Source organism: Pectinophora gossypiella, chromosome 22 (assembly GCF_024362695.1).
Source record: "Pectinophora gossypiella chromosome 22, ilPecGoss1.1, whole genome shotgun sequence".
NCBI classification, from domain to species: Eukaryota; Metazoa; Arthropoda; class Insecta; order Lepidoptera; family Gelechiidae; genus Pectinophora; species Pectinophora gossypiella.
Genome location: NC_065425.1, coordinates 346,287 through 363,606, shown reverse-complemented (window position 1 = coordinate 363,606; position 17,320 = coordinate 346,287). Strand labels below are relative to the sequence as shown.

At 39.1% G+C, this 17,320-nt stretch overlaps 2 protein-coding genes across 4 annotated transcripts in view; both read right to left on the bottom strand.

Annotated features, from left to right (window-relative positions):
* The window catches only part of LOC126377068 (uncharacterized), a 450,327-nt gene that overhangs the window by 355,280 nt on the left and 77,727 nt on the right, over positions 1-17,320 (bottom strand). The gene's annotated exons all lie outside the window — the stretch shown is intronic.
* Positions 1-17,320, bottom strand: part of LOC126377066 (uncharacterized) — a 33,680-nt gene that overhangs the window by 3,831 nt on the left and 12,529 nt on the right. For both annotated transcript variants that reach the window (XM_050024703.1, XM_050024702.1), the window contains exon 5: positions 7,120-7,343. In XM_050024703.1, the coding sequence (XP_049880660.1) occupies positions 7,120-7,343 (224 nt within the window). The remainder of the gene's footprint in view (positions 1-7,119; positions 7,344-17,320) is intronic.

The window sequence follows — 17,320 nt, the reverse complement described above, 5'->3', positions numbered from 1 at the left end:
GGATCTAAAGTGGATTCATAGTATTGCTTATGATTGTACACCATCGGTATACCTATACAAAGAAAAAATAAAAGTTAAAAAAATAAAACCCGACTACGAAAAATCGCGCTTTTGAAAGTATGAAACAAGAAAAAAATTCTCTAACATTCTTCCAAGTAGTGATGTTTAGGAGATAGCTGTAAATTTTGAACCCGGGACTTCCGGATTTGCTTTACGCTCAACCAGTGAACCACAGAGGCCATTGAACCCTAGACAAAAACCGTACACTGCATAGATTAGGGATTATGGATAACAGTATTAGCTTTTATGGAGACTTGTACTTTATGTGAAATTACTTGAATATTGGTATCAATATATCATCTTTTAACAATATGAAGCCATTATATCAATAACGTAGTGGAAGGCATGATTAGATGAGGAGATAATAATGAAGGTTGTTGGTAGGGTTAAAGAAGACCTAGAAGAACGTACATTGACCAAATTGGAGAAGTCCAGAAAAGGTTCAGTACGATCTACTCTGAACCGGCGTGCGTGTATGAGACGATTGATGAACGTGGAAGAAGCAAGAGTGTATTAGGGTCGTATAAATAGAATTCCATAGTCCCTGCTTACCCCAGTGGGAAATAGGCGTGAGTTTATGTATGTATGTCGTGGCCAGATCATCAGCGCCACTACCGGTGGATAATGTTACTAATTTTACGATATATTATAATTGCCAACGTTTGGCCATATCATGAAGTGATCATGCATTTAGTTACTTATATCGTTAAAAGTTTTGTATTCATTGTTCATCTGGCCAAACTACATCACATGCCAACCAGTGATATTCTATTTAATGAAATGATGATGTGATCCAGCCGATTTCGGCTACGGCGACTGCTTCAACTCCGACGTTCATGTGCTCGCATGTGGCTTATATGTATAGCCAATCTTATTGGAAAAGATCCTCGCACATAGCGGGCATGTGAGTACACCATTTAAATATGTATAATTGATCGCCGTAGGCGGGCGGGCTTTCAATTCATCATTGGTCATTTATATAATGAAATATGACCATTTCAAGCACATCATGAAATGATCAATTCTAAGATCTCGCCACGACATGTACGTATATTGGTATGGCGAATGTTCATAGTGTAATATTAATATCCCTTTCAATCAGCATCGAGTCACGCGATGTGCCAAGAAGGAATAGTTCCATACGGAGAACTGTTCCGTATAATTTTAAACGCGACTTGATTTTCTCGAAGGAAGAATATTTTTTCCGAAGACTAGATCACTGCTTGTCTTCCCGGGCATGGATTGTGTCCTTTCTAGTATGATAGACAATTTTTATGGGCTATAGGCTGATCTCTTGTTAGCATAAGGTTCATTACGTCCATCTAGGAGAATCTGACATTAGTCGACGAATTCTTTTTATTCTATAATATCGTAAATTCAGACACTCCATACAAAAATACGTTCTAAATGTAGTAGTATTCTTTATTCTAAGGTTCAAGTTAGTTAAGCGGATATCGGTGAAATCGGTATAAATGTTGTGTTAGAAATGAAACAGAATCGATCTATCTAATCTCGACTTGATACGTCCACGGGATAAAAGAAAGAGTTTGGAAAGGCGCTAACGCTCATTTTGTAAGAGAACCGCTGTCGCCGGTTCAACCCCATTCTTTTTTACTTCTACTTCTACAAACAGATAACTACGTTAGCTCTACTGCTTGTCAAATCCGTGGCCACTTTACTGGCTATATGTATTTTATGTGATAGGCTGCAATTTTATTTTTCGTAAGATACTGCATGCAAAAGTATTTTTTTTTTAATTTATAGCCGAAAACAAAGGCTTTTAGCGTTCCTTAAATGATAGTCGGTGATTGATTATTTTCCCTGCCGATTATATTAATACACTTGGTTAAGGTCCGTGTAGTGGGTATAAACTACCCCTTAAAAAGGGAGAATAGAAAATAAAATATAAATAATAATAATATAACGTTTATTTCAGACCAACACAAATAAGTATAACAGTCCATAGATTATTGCACAAGACGACCTTCTAATGTACTATCGTGGAGTTCCATGTGGCATAAAGTTGGCGGACGAGTGGAGTGCAAAGTTCAAGTATGATCTATTTGCTCATACTTGTATGGCGCGCGTTTCGCGCTCACTTGACCCTTCCAGCCTCTTTCTTCTATTCCGTGGATGCTTCACTGTGCTAATGAACGTCAGCTATCGACCCACTAGGGTCGATTAATTCTTTCAAATATTTTTCCTCTCAGACGACGCCCTGAACCGAGGTTCGCGCCCAACTGGCCACCCTCAGCCCTGTTGTCTTAAACGTTGTACCGGCTGAGAGCCTTCAGCGCTCCCCATTTGTCCGGCCAAGTAGTTAATGCCATCTGCGGCAAATCTACTATCAGTCACGTCAAAAAAAAAATGAACTTCATAACACTGGCTTCCATACTTTGACGGATGTGTAAAATGTTAATCTATACAGAAATATAATCACTAATTATAGTGATCCAGACGTTCTGTTTAATGCTGGGGAGATTACTTGTTTTACAAAATGGCCGCTGCTACTGAACATGCCACGTATGTTCCTTACTCTCAGGGGAGAAGTTTCTAGATATAAGAAGACTGTAAGACACGGTCTCTAAAGCACTAACTAAAGTTAGGAAAGTTTCGCCGACGTGCATCAAAGGCCAAAGGTTTCCTATCAAAACATGCGCATAGACATGGACTCTACATACTAGAAACTAGATGATAACACAGAGAGAACAGTCTTAACTCCCTAGAAGCTTGAAGTGTTTTTTCGACGTTTTTTTCGGTTGATTTATTTATAGATTTGCCTCTGATAATATTCACAATATTTCCAAAGGAATAGGAAGCGCTCTTAGCTCATTTTTTTATCCTTTTATGACTTTCTCTTGTTAAGTAGCTCGACCATTATAGACGCGACCATACTGCTCACCAATTATCACGTTGGTGTAACAGAAAGCTTGATGAGGTGCGGGTACTTAGTTCATCTTGGATGGATATGTAGGTAGGTAGCAACATAATTCTATACATAATGTGATCAAGCAACAAATATTTTTATAGATACTTTTGCTATTACATTGTATTTTTGAATAATATTAATAAATAATTTATATTAACACAACAAAAAACATGAATTTTGCGAAGGAAAATTCATGAACTGAATCATCCCTCTCAGTATTCGATATAATCCGCTTTTAAGAACCAACCTGCTGTACTATTTTATATTTGTACTTTACCACAGGTTTTAATATCAAAACGTGTACATGAAGGTAGGTAGGTAATCATTATACTTGGGCATTACACGGTACGCCCTAGGCATCTCTGATTACATCCTTCTAATATGAGAATGTACGTCTGTCATAGTAAAACAGAAATTAGGTATGTTTACATATTTCATTCATCATCATATTCGCAATTTGGGGACGGAAATTTCATCTAATTTTACGCTTGTTGTAAAGGTGTTTGCAAACTGGAATATTCGGATACATTAATTTTGTTCAGGCTCTGTTACCATTTATATGGATTTACTTTATTTTAAGGCGGAAACGAATGAAGTATATTCTACATAGTATTTATCCTTCATGGAAACCAACTCCAATCATAGAATAAATATAGAGTGAAGAAGGGACACTCTCCGCTCCGCACTATTACGGTTACTTTACCTCAAAAATCTGTACAGTCGGTGAAAAGTAATACAAGTGCAAAATTCATGTTTTGAGAAAATCGAGTTTAAAGTTAAAAATAGCAGCCATTTTAGTATATTTCAGCCGTAAAGGAGTAAAGGTGCGCATGCGCAAACTGTCTGTCTCGCTCGCCCGTGCGATGTGAACGGTAAAAACGAGGTTTTTGTACGGAGTGTCCGAGCTGAAAGACTACCTAAAGGTATTCGAATTTGTCGATAAATCGATTGATAGTAAGTTGAGTTTGGATTTTCTGTTGTAGTAACTTTCTCATTTTGAGTTCTGTGCCGTATACATCTCGATAGGAATAATGGGTGTGATTTGTATCTGTCTGTCTGTCAACTGAGCTGCGAGTCCTTCCAATATCTCACAAGTAAACCCGCGGGGCTAGCATTATACATCGTTAGTTAGGTTAGTTAGGTAATCGCATAAGAGAATGTAATCATAAATTCTGAGTTATGTGTACCGTATCAGGCAGATATTTATTATGTAGATATAATTTATACACGGGAGCGTTGTCATCAATTTTAGGATAAGAACCGAACGCGTTGAAATGTTATAAACGAACGTAGTAATGTGGAGTATGCTCCATACCCCCTCCGGTTGGTTGAGGGGAAGCCTGTGCCCAGCAGTAGGACGTATATAGGCTGTTTATATTTATTTTACGTACATAAATAAGGTTGCATTCAGTTATTTACTCTTGAAACTTGAGTATCGGTAGACGAATCAATAGTTTTGAACAACTTATTTAAGAAGCCGTAGAAATATCTTAAAATATTCTATGCATACAGAGAGTTAATGTCATCGTAACGAAAACATTGAGGGATGATTCAGGCCATGATTCTGCGTTGATATCAAGTAGAATTTTCCGTCGCAAAAGTCATCACTAATTTAAGAGCCACGCTCTTGTCGGTGTAGCATCCTTCATGCTACTTTTTAAGAGAAAAATAGAGGAGTGGTTTCCCTCCTGCTCTTGAGGCGGAGATGGGAGCCATCGGTACGGCAATGCATGACGGAAGAGGCGAGTCACAGGGACTGTAACCTGGAACCTGACAGACGGCAGCTGTCACTGTCAGTACAATTCAGAAGCGGAGGACAGGAGTCCTAGTACGGCTTTAAAATAGACTACTCTGGGCGTCATTCTACTCGCGTCAGACAGAGTACTGCGTCGCAAAAGTATGGAACGGAAAATAAATTTAAAAAAGAATCATGGACTGAATCATCCCCCTCAGTATTCGTTACGATGTCACTAACAATCTGTATAGGTGATTAGTGAACGTTTAATTAGAAGGGCTTAAACGCGTACAACATGTTTGGCATTTTGCATCTTTGCTATTATTTCGAACAGTAAATTTCGTAATTGGGGTAGTCAGAGGTACATGAGCAACTATCACTACATAGTATAAAACAAAGTCGCTTTTTCTGTCCCTATATCCCTATGTACGCTTAAATCTTTAAAACTACGCAACGGATTTTCATGCGGTTCTTTTTAATAGTGATTCAAGAGGAAGGTTTATATGTATAATAACATCCATTAAATAGTGAAGAATTTATTAAAAACATCATGGGAGGAAAGTTCCTATGATGTATTTAATAAATTCGTCGTGTCTTATTAGGTGTCCAATCATCTTGCCTCTTCCGTCTCTTCTGTTTGTGTTCTGTGTTATTATTTCAATCAATCAATAATACTTTATTGCACGACATATACAAAGGACATAAACATACGAATAAAATCATAAGCACAATAGGGCGGCCTACAATGTATTATAAATCATCATCATCAGCCCATTAACGTCCCCACTGCTGGGGCACGGGCCTTCCCTATGGATGGATAGGGAGATCGGGCCTTAAACCATAACGACTGCTAATGCAGCCGGGACCAACGGCTTAACGTGCTTTCCGAAGCACGGAGGAGCTCGAGATGAAAACTTTTTTTTTGTGGTCACCCATCCTATGACCGGCCTTTGCGAAAGTTGCTTAACTTCAACAATCGCAGACCCAGCGCGTGTACCGCTGCGCCACCGAGCTCCTCCATAATAATAAATTATCAATATTATTTCGTACAATAAATCTGGTACAAATATGAGTACGGAACCCTGGAAAGTAATTAGCTCTCTCCCTCTCACAGTGAGTCTGATTGCTCGTCAGGGCGACGTACAAAGACATCGGATCATAAAGAGGGAATCTGCTATTACATCCCACACGCCATACAATGCTTAGTGCGGAAAAAACGCGCGTAATACGCTCGAGAATAAACGTTGCGTCTCCAAGTCTGCAGAAGATCTCTTTTTAATGGCATATCTATTTCTTATAAGGGTAAAAAAACTAAGTCTTTTTTTCTTCTTCTTCTTATCGTGTGGGTGTCAGGGTTGTGATTGAGCCGCCAAAGGCCCCTGACATGGCTCATATAACAATTACTCACTTACATCATTAAATAGTAACCGGGACCAACGGCTTAACGTGCCTTCCGAAGCACCGATCATCTTACTTTCGGACAATCAGGTGATCAGCCTGTAATGTCCTAATCAAACTAGGGATCACAAAGTGATTTTTGTGTAATGTCCCCACCGGGATTCGAACCCGGGGCCTCTGAGTCCAATCGTGAATCGTGGGACCACAGAGGCCGTTAACGTTAAAAACTAAGTTACAATTCTGGAGAGAGCTCCTCGTTCCAAATTTATACCAATGGCGAAGGGAGTTGCACACTTATGAGACACTGCGCTTTCTGTATATCATCACCTTAAAAAGCGCTTGAAAGCAACTCAAGCGCTTTTTTATGGAAAAAACACATTCTGATGCGATTTTCCTTAACATAACCCCCATTTCTTTCATTAATTTCAATCGGGGTAAAAATTTGGACCCCAATCTTTACGTGGATTGAACCTTGAGGGTCTATTGCGAGGTTTTGTTAATAAAACTCCCAATATGAATTTCCAAAAAGACGCATACATGGTTTTTATTATAACCTCCTAAGGCCGAGATTTCCAATGGGGTTTGGATTTTAAAAGGGCATTCGGTCTTACGCCTTTAAGGAAAGGTATGGAGATGAGTAACATCTGAGTCCGCTACTAGGGAGTCTAATAGGGCCTCATTGATTTTGCGCATTTGGTAATTTTTTTTACATTTGACGAGACCTAAGATGGAGTGAGGTCGCCCAGAAGGTGCCCGTTCACTCTGGCCTCTGGCTCTGGCCTTGGCTCATTAAAGTACAGTCATGAGCAATATTATGTATCCACTTTAGGACTCTGTCGTATTAACATATTTGACATTTAGTGAGACTTACAGTTCAATTTGTCAAAAAAGTTAATGTGACATGGTACCAAAGTGTATACATATTAATGCTCGTGACCGTACGCGCAACGTTGACAAATTTCAAATAAGTATTTGGGTTTTTTTAACCAAAACTCACCTGACTCGAAGGTCTCAGCACAAAAGTGCCATCAGGATGTCCCCTAAGCAGGTTTTCAGCCTCAGTGCGGTCTATGTTCATGAAATAGGGCTCATTTTCCACGGGCACCGGCAGCGGGCGGTCGGCCATGTTGGATTTCTTCCTCGGCTCGTCTTCGGGCTCGCTCGGCAACCTCCGGGCGTTGTCGGCGTCCGCGCACGCTTCCGGACTCGAGTCATTTGTTTCTGGGAGCAAAACGGACTTGGATCATCATCTCCCTAGTGTTTCCAGCGGTTTCCGCGTACCTAGTCTGAAAATTTTACAGGTCCGGCCTTTTGTAGAAACAACTTCCAGACTGGCTCTCCAACCAGAAGGGAAAACCAACCCAATACAGGTTAGATCTAAAACGATTTTTGGATGATGAATATTTAAAGCACTTTTTTTGGAGATTGTTACTTATAGTTTGGGATCTATTGCATTATAGGATTATATTTTTTCTAAATAAATAAATAAATAATAGCGATGAATCCAAGGAAGGTTGAGGGTCGCTCCAGCCTGATTGGGACCTTTAGATACATTGTTTTTTTTTTGGGCGAGAATGCCCTCCCTTTCTGTACGACCGAGCACCTAACGAACGCCGTCTGAAGCAAATGTAATAAAAGAAAAAAAATAGTAATCTTGACATTTCTCATGAGATTCTATTGATCAAAAACTCAAACAGGATTCCGCGATGTCGAATCCCTTCATCCCTTAAATAAGTATCAACTAATATCGTTTACCAAGTCAACAACTAAAACGACTGCAACCTACAACCATACTTATTAGTAATAGATACCGTTCCAATTTGCGAATGGTATCAAAATAAACGAAGCCCCTGAACCAACTTTCCGAGCAATCATTAAATAGCAAAGTGTGTAATTGGTATTATATTCATGCCAGGCGTAATGAGGCTGTTTCGAGATAATGTCATTTACTTATGAATTGTTTTTCGAAGGCAATTAGTGAGTATTTGGTCCATTGTAAATTATGAAAAGACGTTGTTTATGTTTATACGTAAACGATCGACAATCACTTCATTTTTGGCAAAATTAAATGATATTCGAACGATGAATGAAATTTATATTAATTTAAATAATACAATGAAAATAATTTATTTATTTATTTATTTATTTATTTATTTCACTCACAACAACTATCTTTACAGGATAACCTAATGCGACAGAGTTGGGGACTTATTGATACATATTTAAAATTAATCATTAATTATTTTTAACTAGCACAATATACGATTTCCTTAATTAAGTATAACAGATCACACTCATTGCTATTTTTGCGAATTCACTCTTGGAACACGAAAACAGATCCACTCTCCCGGCTATCTCGTTTACTGTGCGCAAGGTTCGAACAAATGGGTCTTTTGACAGAAGGTTGGTGCGGGCCGTCGGTACTGCCAATAGGCGCGGGCGCCGTCGCCTCCATATATACCTGTCTGGTACGCATAGCTGTAAGCGTAGTAATATTTCCGCATTATGTTGTAACCCTCTTAGCACTTTCACTATGTACTCCGTCAATGCATAATTTCTTCTTGCTTCCAGCTTATTGTATCCCACCATACCCAGAACGAATAGAGTTGGATACATGAGCGGATAAAAGGGATAAATGCCATAGAGTCTCAAGTACAGATATCGGGTGAACTTATTCTGAATACGCTCTAACATTGACTTGTATTTGTCCTCGTGAGGGGACCATATCATCGAATTATACTCCAAATGACTTCGCACTAAAGAGTCATATAACGCTTTAATTGCTTGAATGTTTGTAAATTCTCGCGTCTGTCTCAATACAAACCCTAAATTGCGGAAAGCTTTCCTACATACTTCCATGATATGCTCCTTAAAGTTCATTTCGGCGTTGAGTTTAACCCCTAAGTCTCGTACTTTGTCTACTCGCTTCATCTGCACCGCATTTATGACATATTCGTACTGCAAGGGAGAATGAGAGCGACTGAAAGTGATCACTGAACACTTAGACAAGTTAAAGTGAAGATTATTTGTGTTACTCCACTCCACTACCTTACATATATCATCCTGAAGTTTTTGGCAGTCTAAGTAATTCTTTACTGGGAGAAGAAGTTTTAAGTCGTCAGCGAACAATAAACACGTTGCATGTTTGACGACCTCTGGTAGATCATTTATCATTATAATAAATTCCAGAGGCCCCAAATTGCTGCCTTGACTTACCCCAGAAAGGGTGCAATAGGGTTCAGATTCATATCCTCTGTAGTCCACGTACTGCCTTCTATCCTTCATGTAGCTTGCGAGAAATTTTAGCAGATGTGGAGTGCAACCGATATCTGCCAGCTTTTTAAGTAGAATGTCATTGTCTACCGAATCGAAAGCCTTTTTAAAATCAAAATAGGCAGCGTCTACTTGCTCCCCTGCATCCACCGCTGGTACTACGCAGCCCATGAAGTTCAGAAGATTGGTGGCTGTACTACGAGACGGTCGGAAGCCATGCTGAGCTTCTGACAATGAGCTACACATCTGTTGGTATATGCTACGATGTATAGCGGATTCAAACACCTTTGCCGGAGTCGACAAAATGGCAACCGGTCTGTACCCAGTCACATCTTTACTAGCTTTTCCTTTAGGAACTGGAATAACCCTGGTAATCTTCCAGCGAGCCGGAAAAGTTTCCTCCGCAATCAATTTATTAAAGATGTATTGCAATGGCCTAACCAATACTCTACGACAATCTTTGAATAGAAACGCTGGTATTCCATCCGGCCCAGTTGATTGTTTTGGTTTTAAACGTGATAGGGCTTCTGCCACTTCTTGCTGCGTCAATGACTGCAACTGGACCCTCGCGCTGTTCGCCCTCCCACTTTTTATAATAGACTCCACATCTAACTGCGCTGGTTTTTCGCTGTAAACAGAATGAAAGAAACTTGCAAACTCCTTCGTACATTCTTGATTTTCTAAAATTCGCCCATCCCTACCTATTATTTGTTTACTTTTTGAGCTTCGCTTCGACCTGATATAAGCCCAAAAAGATTTGGGATCTTTCTTGAATCTAGATTGCAACATATACTGGTTCTGCTTAAACAGATATTTTATTGATTCCTTAATACGTGCCCTACACTCGGAATAGGCCCTATAGTCAGCATCAGATTTAGTCATTTTGTATTTTTTATGCAATGAAGCTTTCCTTTTAATGTCTAATATTAAATCACGTGTATACCATTCCGGATACTGATACTTCGTCTCCGTGGACTTATTAAGTTTACGGGGAACACAAGCGTCTAAAATATCGTAAATAGTCTTATAAAAATAATCTAATATTTTCTCACTCTCGTCCAATTCATACATCAGTTGCCAATCCACAAAAGCTAGTCTTGAGTATAATTCGAAATAATCTGCCTTATAAAAATTCCAACGAGGTCGCGAGTTTCGTGGTACGTCTTGCCTAGCGGAAGGTGACGCAGGGGGCGCGGGGCACGCGCGCGCAACCATCGGCACCGCCACCACGAGCGGCGGGTGCAGCGGGTCCACGCGCACGATAGCCGAGCCCGCCGCTGTCACCGTCACTCGCCCCTCCCATCCCGCACTTAGCACCTGGTCTAAATAACGGCCCATACTGTTGGGAATGTTGTTGCTCTGAGTGAATTCGCAAAACGACATAATGTATTCGTAATAATTAACTATATTTATAGAACACGAATACAAATTAAAATCCCCTAAAACTATAATATCTTTATACACACTACATAATTGTTCTATGATTCTAAACAATATCAAGTATTCGTTTTCCCTGGTACCCGGTGGAATATAAACACAACAACATACAAATAAAAACCTATTATTTAAATGCACTGACACGCACACTAGTTCAAATGCGCAAACATCTATTATAACATTACCCGGTATAGGTAATCGTCGTAACTCGAACCGTTGTGTGGCCACGAGAAACGCTCCTCCCTGCTTGCGACCATCCGCTCGATCGCAGCGTACTATTTTGTAATCCGACGGTACAATTTCGGAGTCGTGTATCGATTCATTTAGTCCGGATTCAGTGACAGCATACAAATCAGCATTAAATGACAATAAGTTGTTCCTGAAGTCATCCAATTTTGTTCTCAGGCCTTGTACGTTTTGATAGTATATCTCCAATTCCTTTCTATTTTGTCTCACTCGATATTTTGTTAGATCTCCGAAACCAAATCCATTCACTGAATTCAGCGTTCAAGGGCCACACCTCAGGTTGGGACAACTTTCCGTACATCCCCTCTGGTACACCAACAATAAACGAGGAATATCCCCGCTCTGATTTGTGTTTGATTTTATGCACCTGGACTTTGACATTTATACCACAAATTTGCTGAACATAAGACAAAATAGTTTCTTCCTTTGTTTCGGGGTGTAGACGCCAGATATGTAAATGCTTATTTCGCTCCATACCCTGAATTTCTACTATACTATTATTATTTCCTTTCCTCACTTCTTTAGAGTCTCTTCTGCTTTTTTTATTTGTCACTGTTGTCCACTCATTCCTATCTTCCGTTATTTCATTTTCCTTCTCTAGCAAACTTTCTCTATCGGTCATAGATAGTAGCTCAGGTGTAGGTGACGACATGACATCTAGTTTTATGGCCCCAGACTTATTTACACTCTTGACCTTTGGTTTTTTATTAAGACCTGTGTTATCAATCCTGGAGGCACTGCGATTCTGAACTACTATGTTTGCAAATGTGGTAATTGGTTTCGCATTACTTGTAGGAGAATGAGGTTGTTGACTAACGGTTCCATCCATTTCACCGGTTTTATTGCTACTATTTTCAAGTACCCTCAACATTTTTACAATATTTTCCAGTTCATCTTTGGTTTGACAAAATTGGTCTTGCAATTGCTGTATGGCCTTGCCTTGCATGTCCAATCTACTTAGGATTTCTTGTCGAAGTTCCTTGAGGAAAGAAAACATCTCAGACTCGTTTTTTTTCACAGTATCGTGTGTGCTTTGCCGGTAAGCAGAGCCGCGCTGAGTGTTTATGTTCGATGTAAAAGTATTATTTAATACAGATGTTGAATTTCGAACAGGTGTCTCAGCGTCGTTGTTTCTAGGCTTAGAGGAGCTACATAGCGGACATACCCATTGGTCTTTGTATTCCTGAGAATAAGCCTCAAACTTCTCCACTTCCAGTTTTAGACATTGCAAATGATTATATTAATAAGAAAATTAAATGTAAAATAAAATAATACTGTTATTGATGACGTATATGTAACTAAACTAGGATAAATCCAAGCGAAGAGAAAACCAGCCCAATACAGGTTAGGTCACGTACCTCCGAAAATGCATTTCTCGGGAATGTGGGTTTCCTCACGATGTTTTCCGTCACCGCTGAGCACGTGATAATAATTTATGATCCAAACAGGAATTCGAAAAAAAATATACATTCGAACCTGTGACCTCAAAGTGAGAGGCAAGCGTTTTACCAACTGGGCTACCACGGCTCTGAAGCCACGAAACCCAAATTGAATATGTTAGTGATAAATTATTTTTTGCTAATGCTCTTAAACGCCATAAAAAAGTAACAGACAATATTACAGCCCTTTCTGCGTATCGTGCATATGTGGGCTCAGTCAGGAAATATAGACTTGTCATGTGGAGCAGTGGGACATATCTGCAACGTGTCCAAATATGCTGTACTTAAGTATTATATTATATTATTACCACCTAAAATACCATATTTGTGCAATAAATGATTTGATTGATTGTCATAAATATAATATTATATTATAAATATAATAGACTCGCGTTTAACCACACACCAATCAATCAACAACAATCAATCAATTACAATCTCACCTGATGGTAAGTGACGATATGGTCTAGCATGGTTCACGCTTACCTAGCAAATGCCTTTTTACTCTAGCCTTGAAGACTCCCAGATTATAACGAGTTGAAAAAACAGACGACGGCAGACAGTTCCAGGCCTTTGCTGTTCTCATCAAAAAGGAAGAGGCAAAACTTTTAATGCGGATTGGTGTTATATCCACAACATAGGGATGGAAAGCCTGCCGGCGTCTTGTTGTCCAGGTGTCAACAGGAAGCCAGTTTTATAATATTAGTTGTGTTAAACTTATCATCATCATTGGCCTTATACGTCTGTTTCAGACGATATATGACGTCATTAAACTTATACTGAATGAATGAATACTAATACTGAATGAATGAATGAAACTTTTTGACAAGTCATAATAAATTCTATGCAGAATCTGCGACAGTAGCGCCGCCGCCGTGGTACTTCTTTCGTGACACGGATAGTCCGCTAACTAACAGTTTTACCAGCAGGGCTAATTTGCGCAAAGTGATAAAATTATCAATCGATTCAATCAATTTTGTAGAAATCGATAAGTCTTTTTTTATTTTATTCGTTGTTTGACAGAACAACATGCCTTATTTTGGTTCACATATTAGCACCAATCGACAAAACGACATAATTATATAGTATTATTATTGCGTATGGCAGACAAAAATAAAATATCCTGCGTGGGTCATTATCCAGCTTAAGATCCCCTAGACAAGTCTCTGCCGCATCTGCAGCTCGGCTAGTTATAACTAGGTCAATAAAAAAAAATATCAACTTGCGCATGTTAGCCCCACTGGTTTATCTTTTAGTCTTCGTTTTGTAATAGCCAAGTCTCACCAGTGACTGCATCTGTGAGGCAGTGGAGCAGGTGGTAGCACCAGTCCACCGCTCCACCGGCCAGCCGCGCCCCCACGTTGTATATCAGAGGCACACTCACTTTAATCCACCAGCACATTGTCACATACTCACTATTTACCCTTTACGTACAGTCATGAGCAATATAATGTACCCACTTTAGGACTCTGTCGCACTAACATATTTGACATTTAGTGAGACTTACAGTTCAATTTGTCAAAAAAGTTAATGTGACATGGTACCAAAGTGTATACATATTAATGCTCGTGACCGTACACTACACATACACACATTTAGTCCAAGCTTCAATACAAAAAAAAAAAAGTTTCTATTCTATTCTATTCAATATTATAGGCTGATCACATGAGTGTCCGAAAGTAATTTGATCCGTGCTTCGGAAGGCACGTGAAGCCGTTGATCCAGACTGATGTAAGTTAGTAGTCGTTACATGAGCTATGTCAGGGGAGTTTGGCGGCTCAATAGTAACCCTGACGCTAGGGTTGATGGGGTTGGTAATCCACATCACAACTCTCACGATAGAAGAATACAATATTGTCCTTACACGGTTGCATTAGCCTTCTTACTTCGTTTTACTCAGTCCATGTAGTTCAGCTTGGAGCATAAATTCTCCTATACTCAAAGGTTACCTGGGTGAAATTGCTACTTAGCAATAAAGGTGCCTATGGTACTCTTTCCTGTGCGTACATAAAGCATTTTGTTATGTTATGAATTCAATATGGAGCCCACACATTGATTTTATCCCCTTAGCTAAGTATTTCTAAATATTTTTCTACTATCATTTGGATCTTACAACCAAAATCTCTGTCTAATTAGATTTCTTCACCTTATAGTAAAATCCTCGCAAGCGCTTTCTAGAAAAAAATCCACATCGTAAAAGTGTCCTAAGAAAAGGTTCAGTACGATCTACTCTGAACCGGCGTGCGTGTACGAAACAATTGATGAATGTGAAGGAAGCAAGAGAAGTGTGTCAGGATCGAAGCAAATGAAATTCCATAGTCTCTGCTTACTCCGGTGGGAAATAGGCGTGAGTTTATGTATGTATGTGTATGTATGAACTAATTGAATGAAATCAAAGTATTGTTGAAGAAAATCACATTAGAATATGATTTTTCAAAAAGACAGTTACGTCGTTTTCGCTTTAAGGCGACGTTATACCTGCATAGGTATACACAACTCTCTCAACAAATTAATCTTGTAATATCGCGACTCTAATCAACAATTCAACCGACGCCTTGATCTAAAACAACTCAAACGCAAAATGCATAGTCCACAACGTGTTAATTATTATTATCTACTTGTCCTTCTATAGTGACTCCTGTATCGTTGCTAATTGTTAATTACAAAGTGACAGCTTATGAATCTCTATTACGAGAGATCCCGTCTGGAGCCGCGTGACTCAAACCCTGAGTCATCGTCTCGGCTGCCGTATCAATTACTATTTGCGCTATAGTATCATTTACTACATTCAACTAGGGACTTTCCAGCAGGGATGTTAGGGAGCTTCGTAACCGTAACCGAAACAATCGGATATCCGATATAAAAAACATCCGTAACCCCGACCGAAACTATCGGATATCCGATATAAAAAACATCCGTAACCGTAACCGAAACTATCGGATATCCGATATAAAAAACATCCGTAACCGTAACCGATACTATCGGATATCCGATATAAAAAAAACATCCGTAACCGTGACCGAATCCGAAATCAAAATTTCGGATTATATTGGATAGGGGCGGAGACTAATTGATACACTTTATGTTATGACAAGTTGTTTCGATCGGCTGGCCGCTGCCAGTACCGACACACAACCCGCGCGTATTGTTTGTTTTTTTCTTCTTTTGTCGTTATAACTTATTATTATACAAGTTGTCGTTATAACTTTTTTCATTATGAATAAAACCACTTTATTTCCTATTCGTGTATTACTTTTAAAAATTCGTTAAAAAAATAATATCCGTTACCGAAATTATCCGAAACTAACGGATAATCTGAAATAATTTATCCGTTTCCGAAATTTATAATAACATCCCTACTTTCCAGGCTACGTTCCCTAAAAGCAATATATCGTCGTTGCCAATTTAAAAGCTCTTATGTGTCGCCCTTGCCAATTTTTTTTTTGTCAGGATCGAATAGTATTTTGCTCCTAAAACATTCAGTACAAACTCTTATGTACATAAATAGCAATTATCTTCTAATATTTTTTAACACAGGTATACAAACAATTTTCAAGCGGAAGTTTTTTTTTTTTAATTTCTGTAAAATTGACTCGATTGCATATAATAGATTTTAAATTGGCACGACGACATTATGGTGCTGTACGGTCACGAGCATTAATATGTATACACTTTGGTACTATATCACATTAACTTTTTTGACAAATTGAACTGTAAGTCTCACTAAATGTCAAATATGTTAGTGCGACAGAGTCCTAAAGTGAGTACATTATATTGCTCATGACTGTACACAGCAGTTTTACTTTTCAGCACTGAAAGATCACGTCAAACTACACAATATGTTTACACACACATACATAAACTCACGTCTATTTCCCAACGGGGTAATCAGAGACTATGGAATTCCATTTGCTTCGATCCTGTCACACTTTTTTCTTCCTCCACCTTCATCAATCGTTTCATACACGCACAATATGTTTATTGTACATTTTTCCGTATTTTCCAACCATTTTAGAACTTTTTAATGCAACATTTTGCATCTTCACGTGCCGTTATCTACACAGAACACAGTGAAAGCACAATATCCGAGCACAAGTTAGCGGGACAGAGTATCTACTAACAATCAAGTTAGGCGTCGGATGTTCGTACAGTTCCGTTGTTTTATTTCCCAACAGGCGACAGATGATGCAACGATGCTGCCACGGATGTAAAGGGAGGAAAAGGAACGCTGTGCAGCTTATTATTATTATTTGAGAATTGTAAGGGGCGCAGCTCTTAAACAGAGAGAGAGAGAAGGGCCGAACTGAATATACCCCGCGAGATCACTGCGACCTTGTCAGATCTACATAAACAGCCTATATACGTCCCACTGCTGGGCACAGGCCGCCCCTCAATCAACCAGAGGGGGTATGGAGCATACTCCACCACGCTGCTCCTATGCGGGTTGGTGGAGGTGTTTTTACGGCTAATAGCCAGGACCAACGGCTTAACATGCCTATTATATAAATTCACGCCTATTTCCTGTTGGGGTAGGCAGAGCCCACGATACCACTTACTACGTTCCTGGCACATAACTTTCACTTCAATACCACTCAACACACCTTGACACAGCACTTTTAATTATGTTCTCAATTTTAATTATTAAGATAATATAAAATTTGAAATGTCGACCTTTTCTGTTCTGTGAAAAATAAAATTTTCACAGGGTTATATGTACGTTTTTACATTAAAATACCAGACAGTATTTTAAAGTCAGAAAATAAATTTATAGCTCCCATGAAGCTTACTTTATGTAAAAAAGCT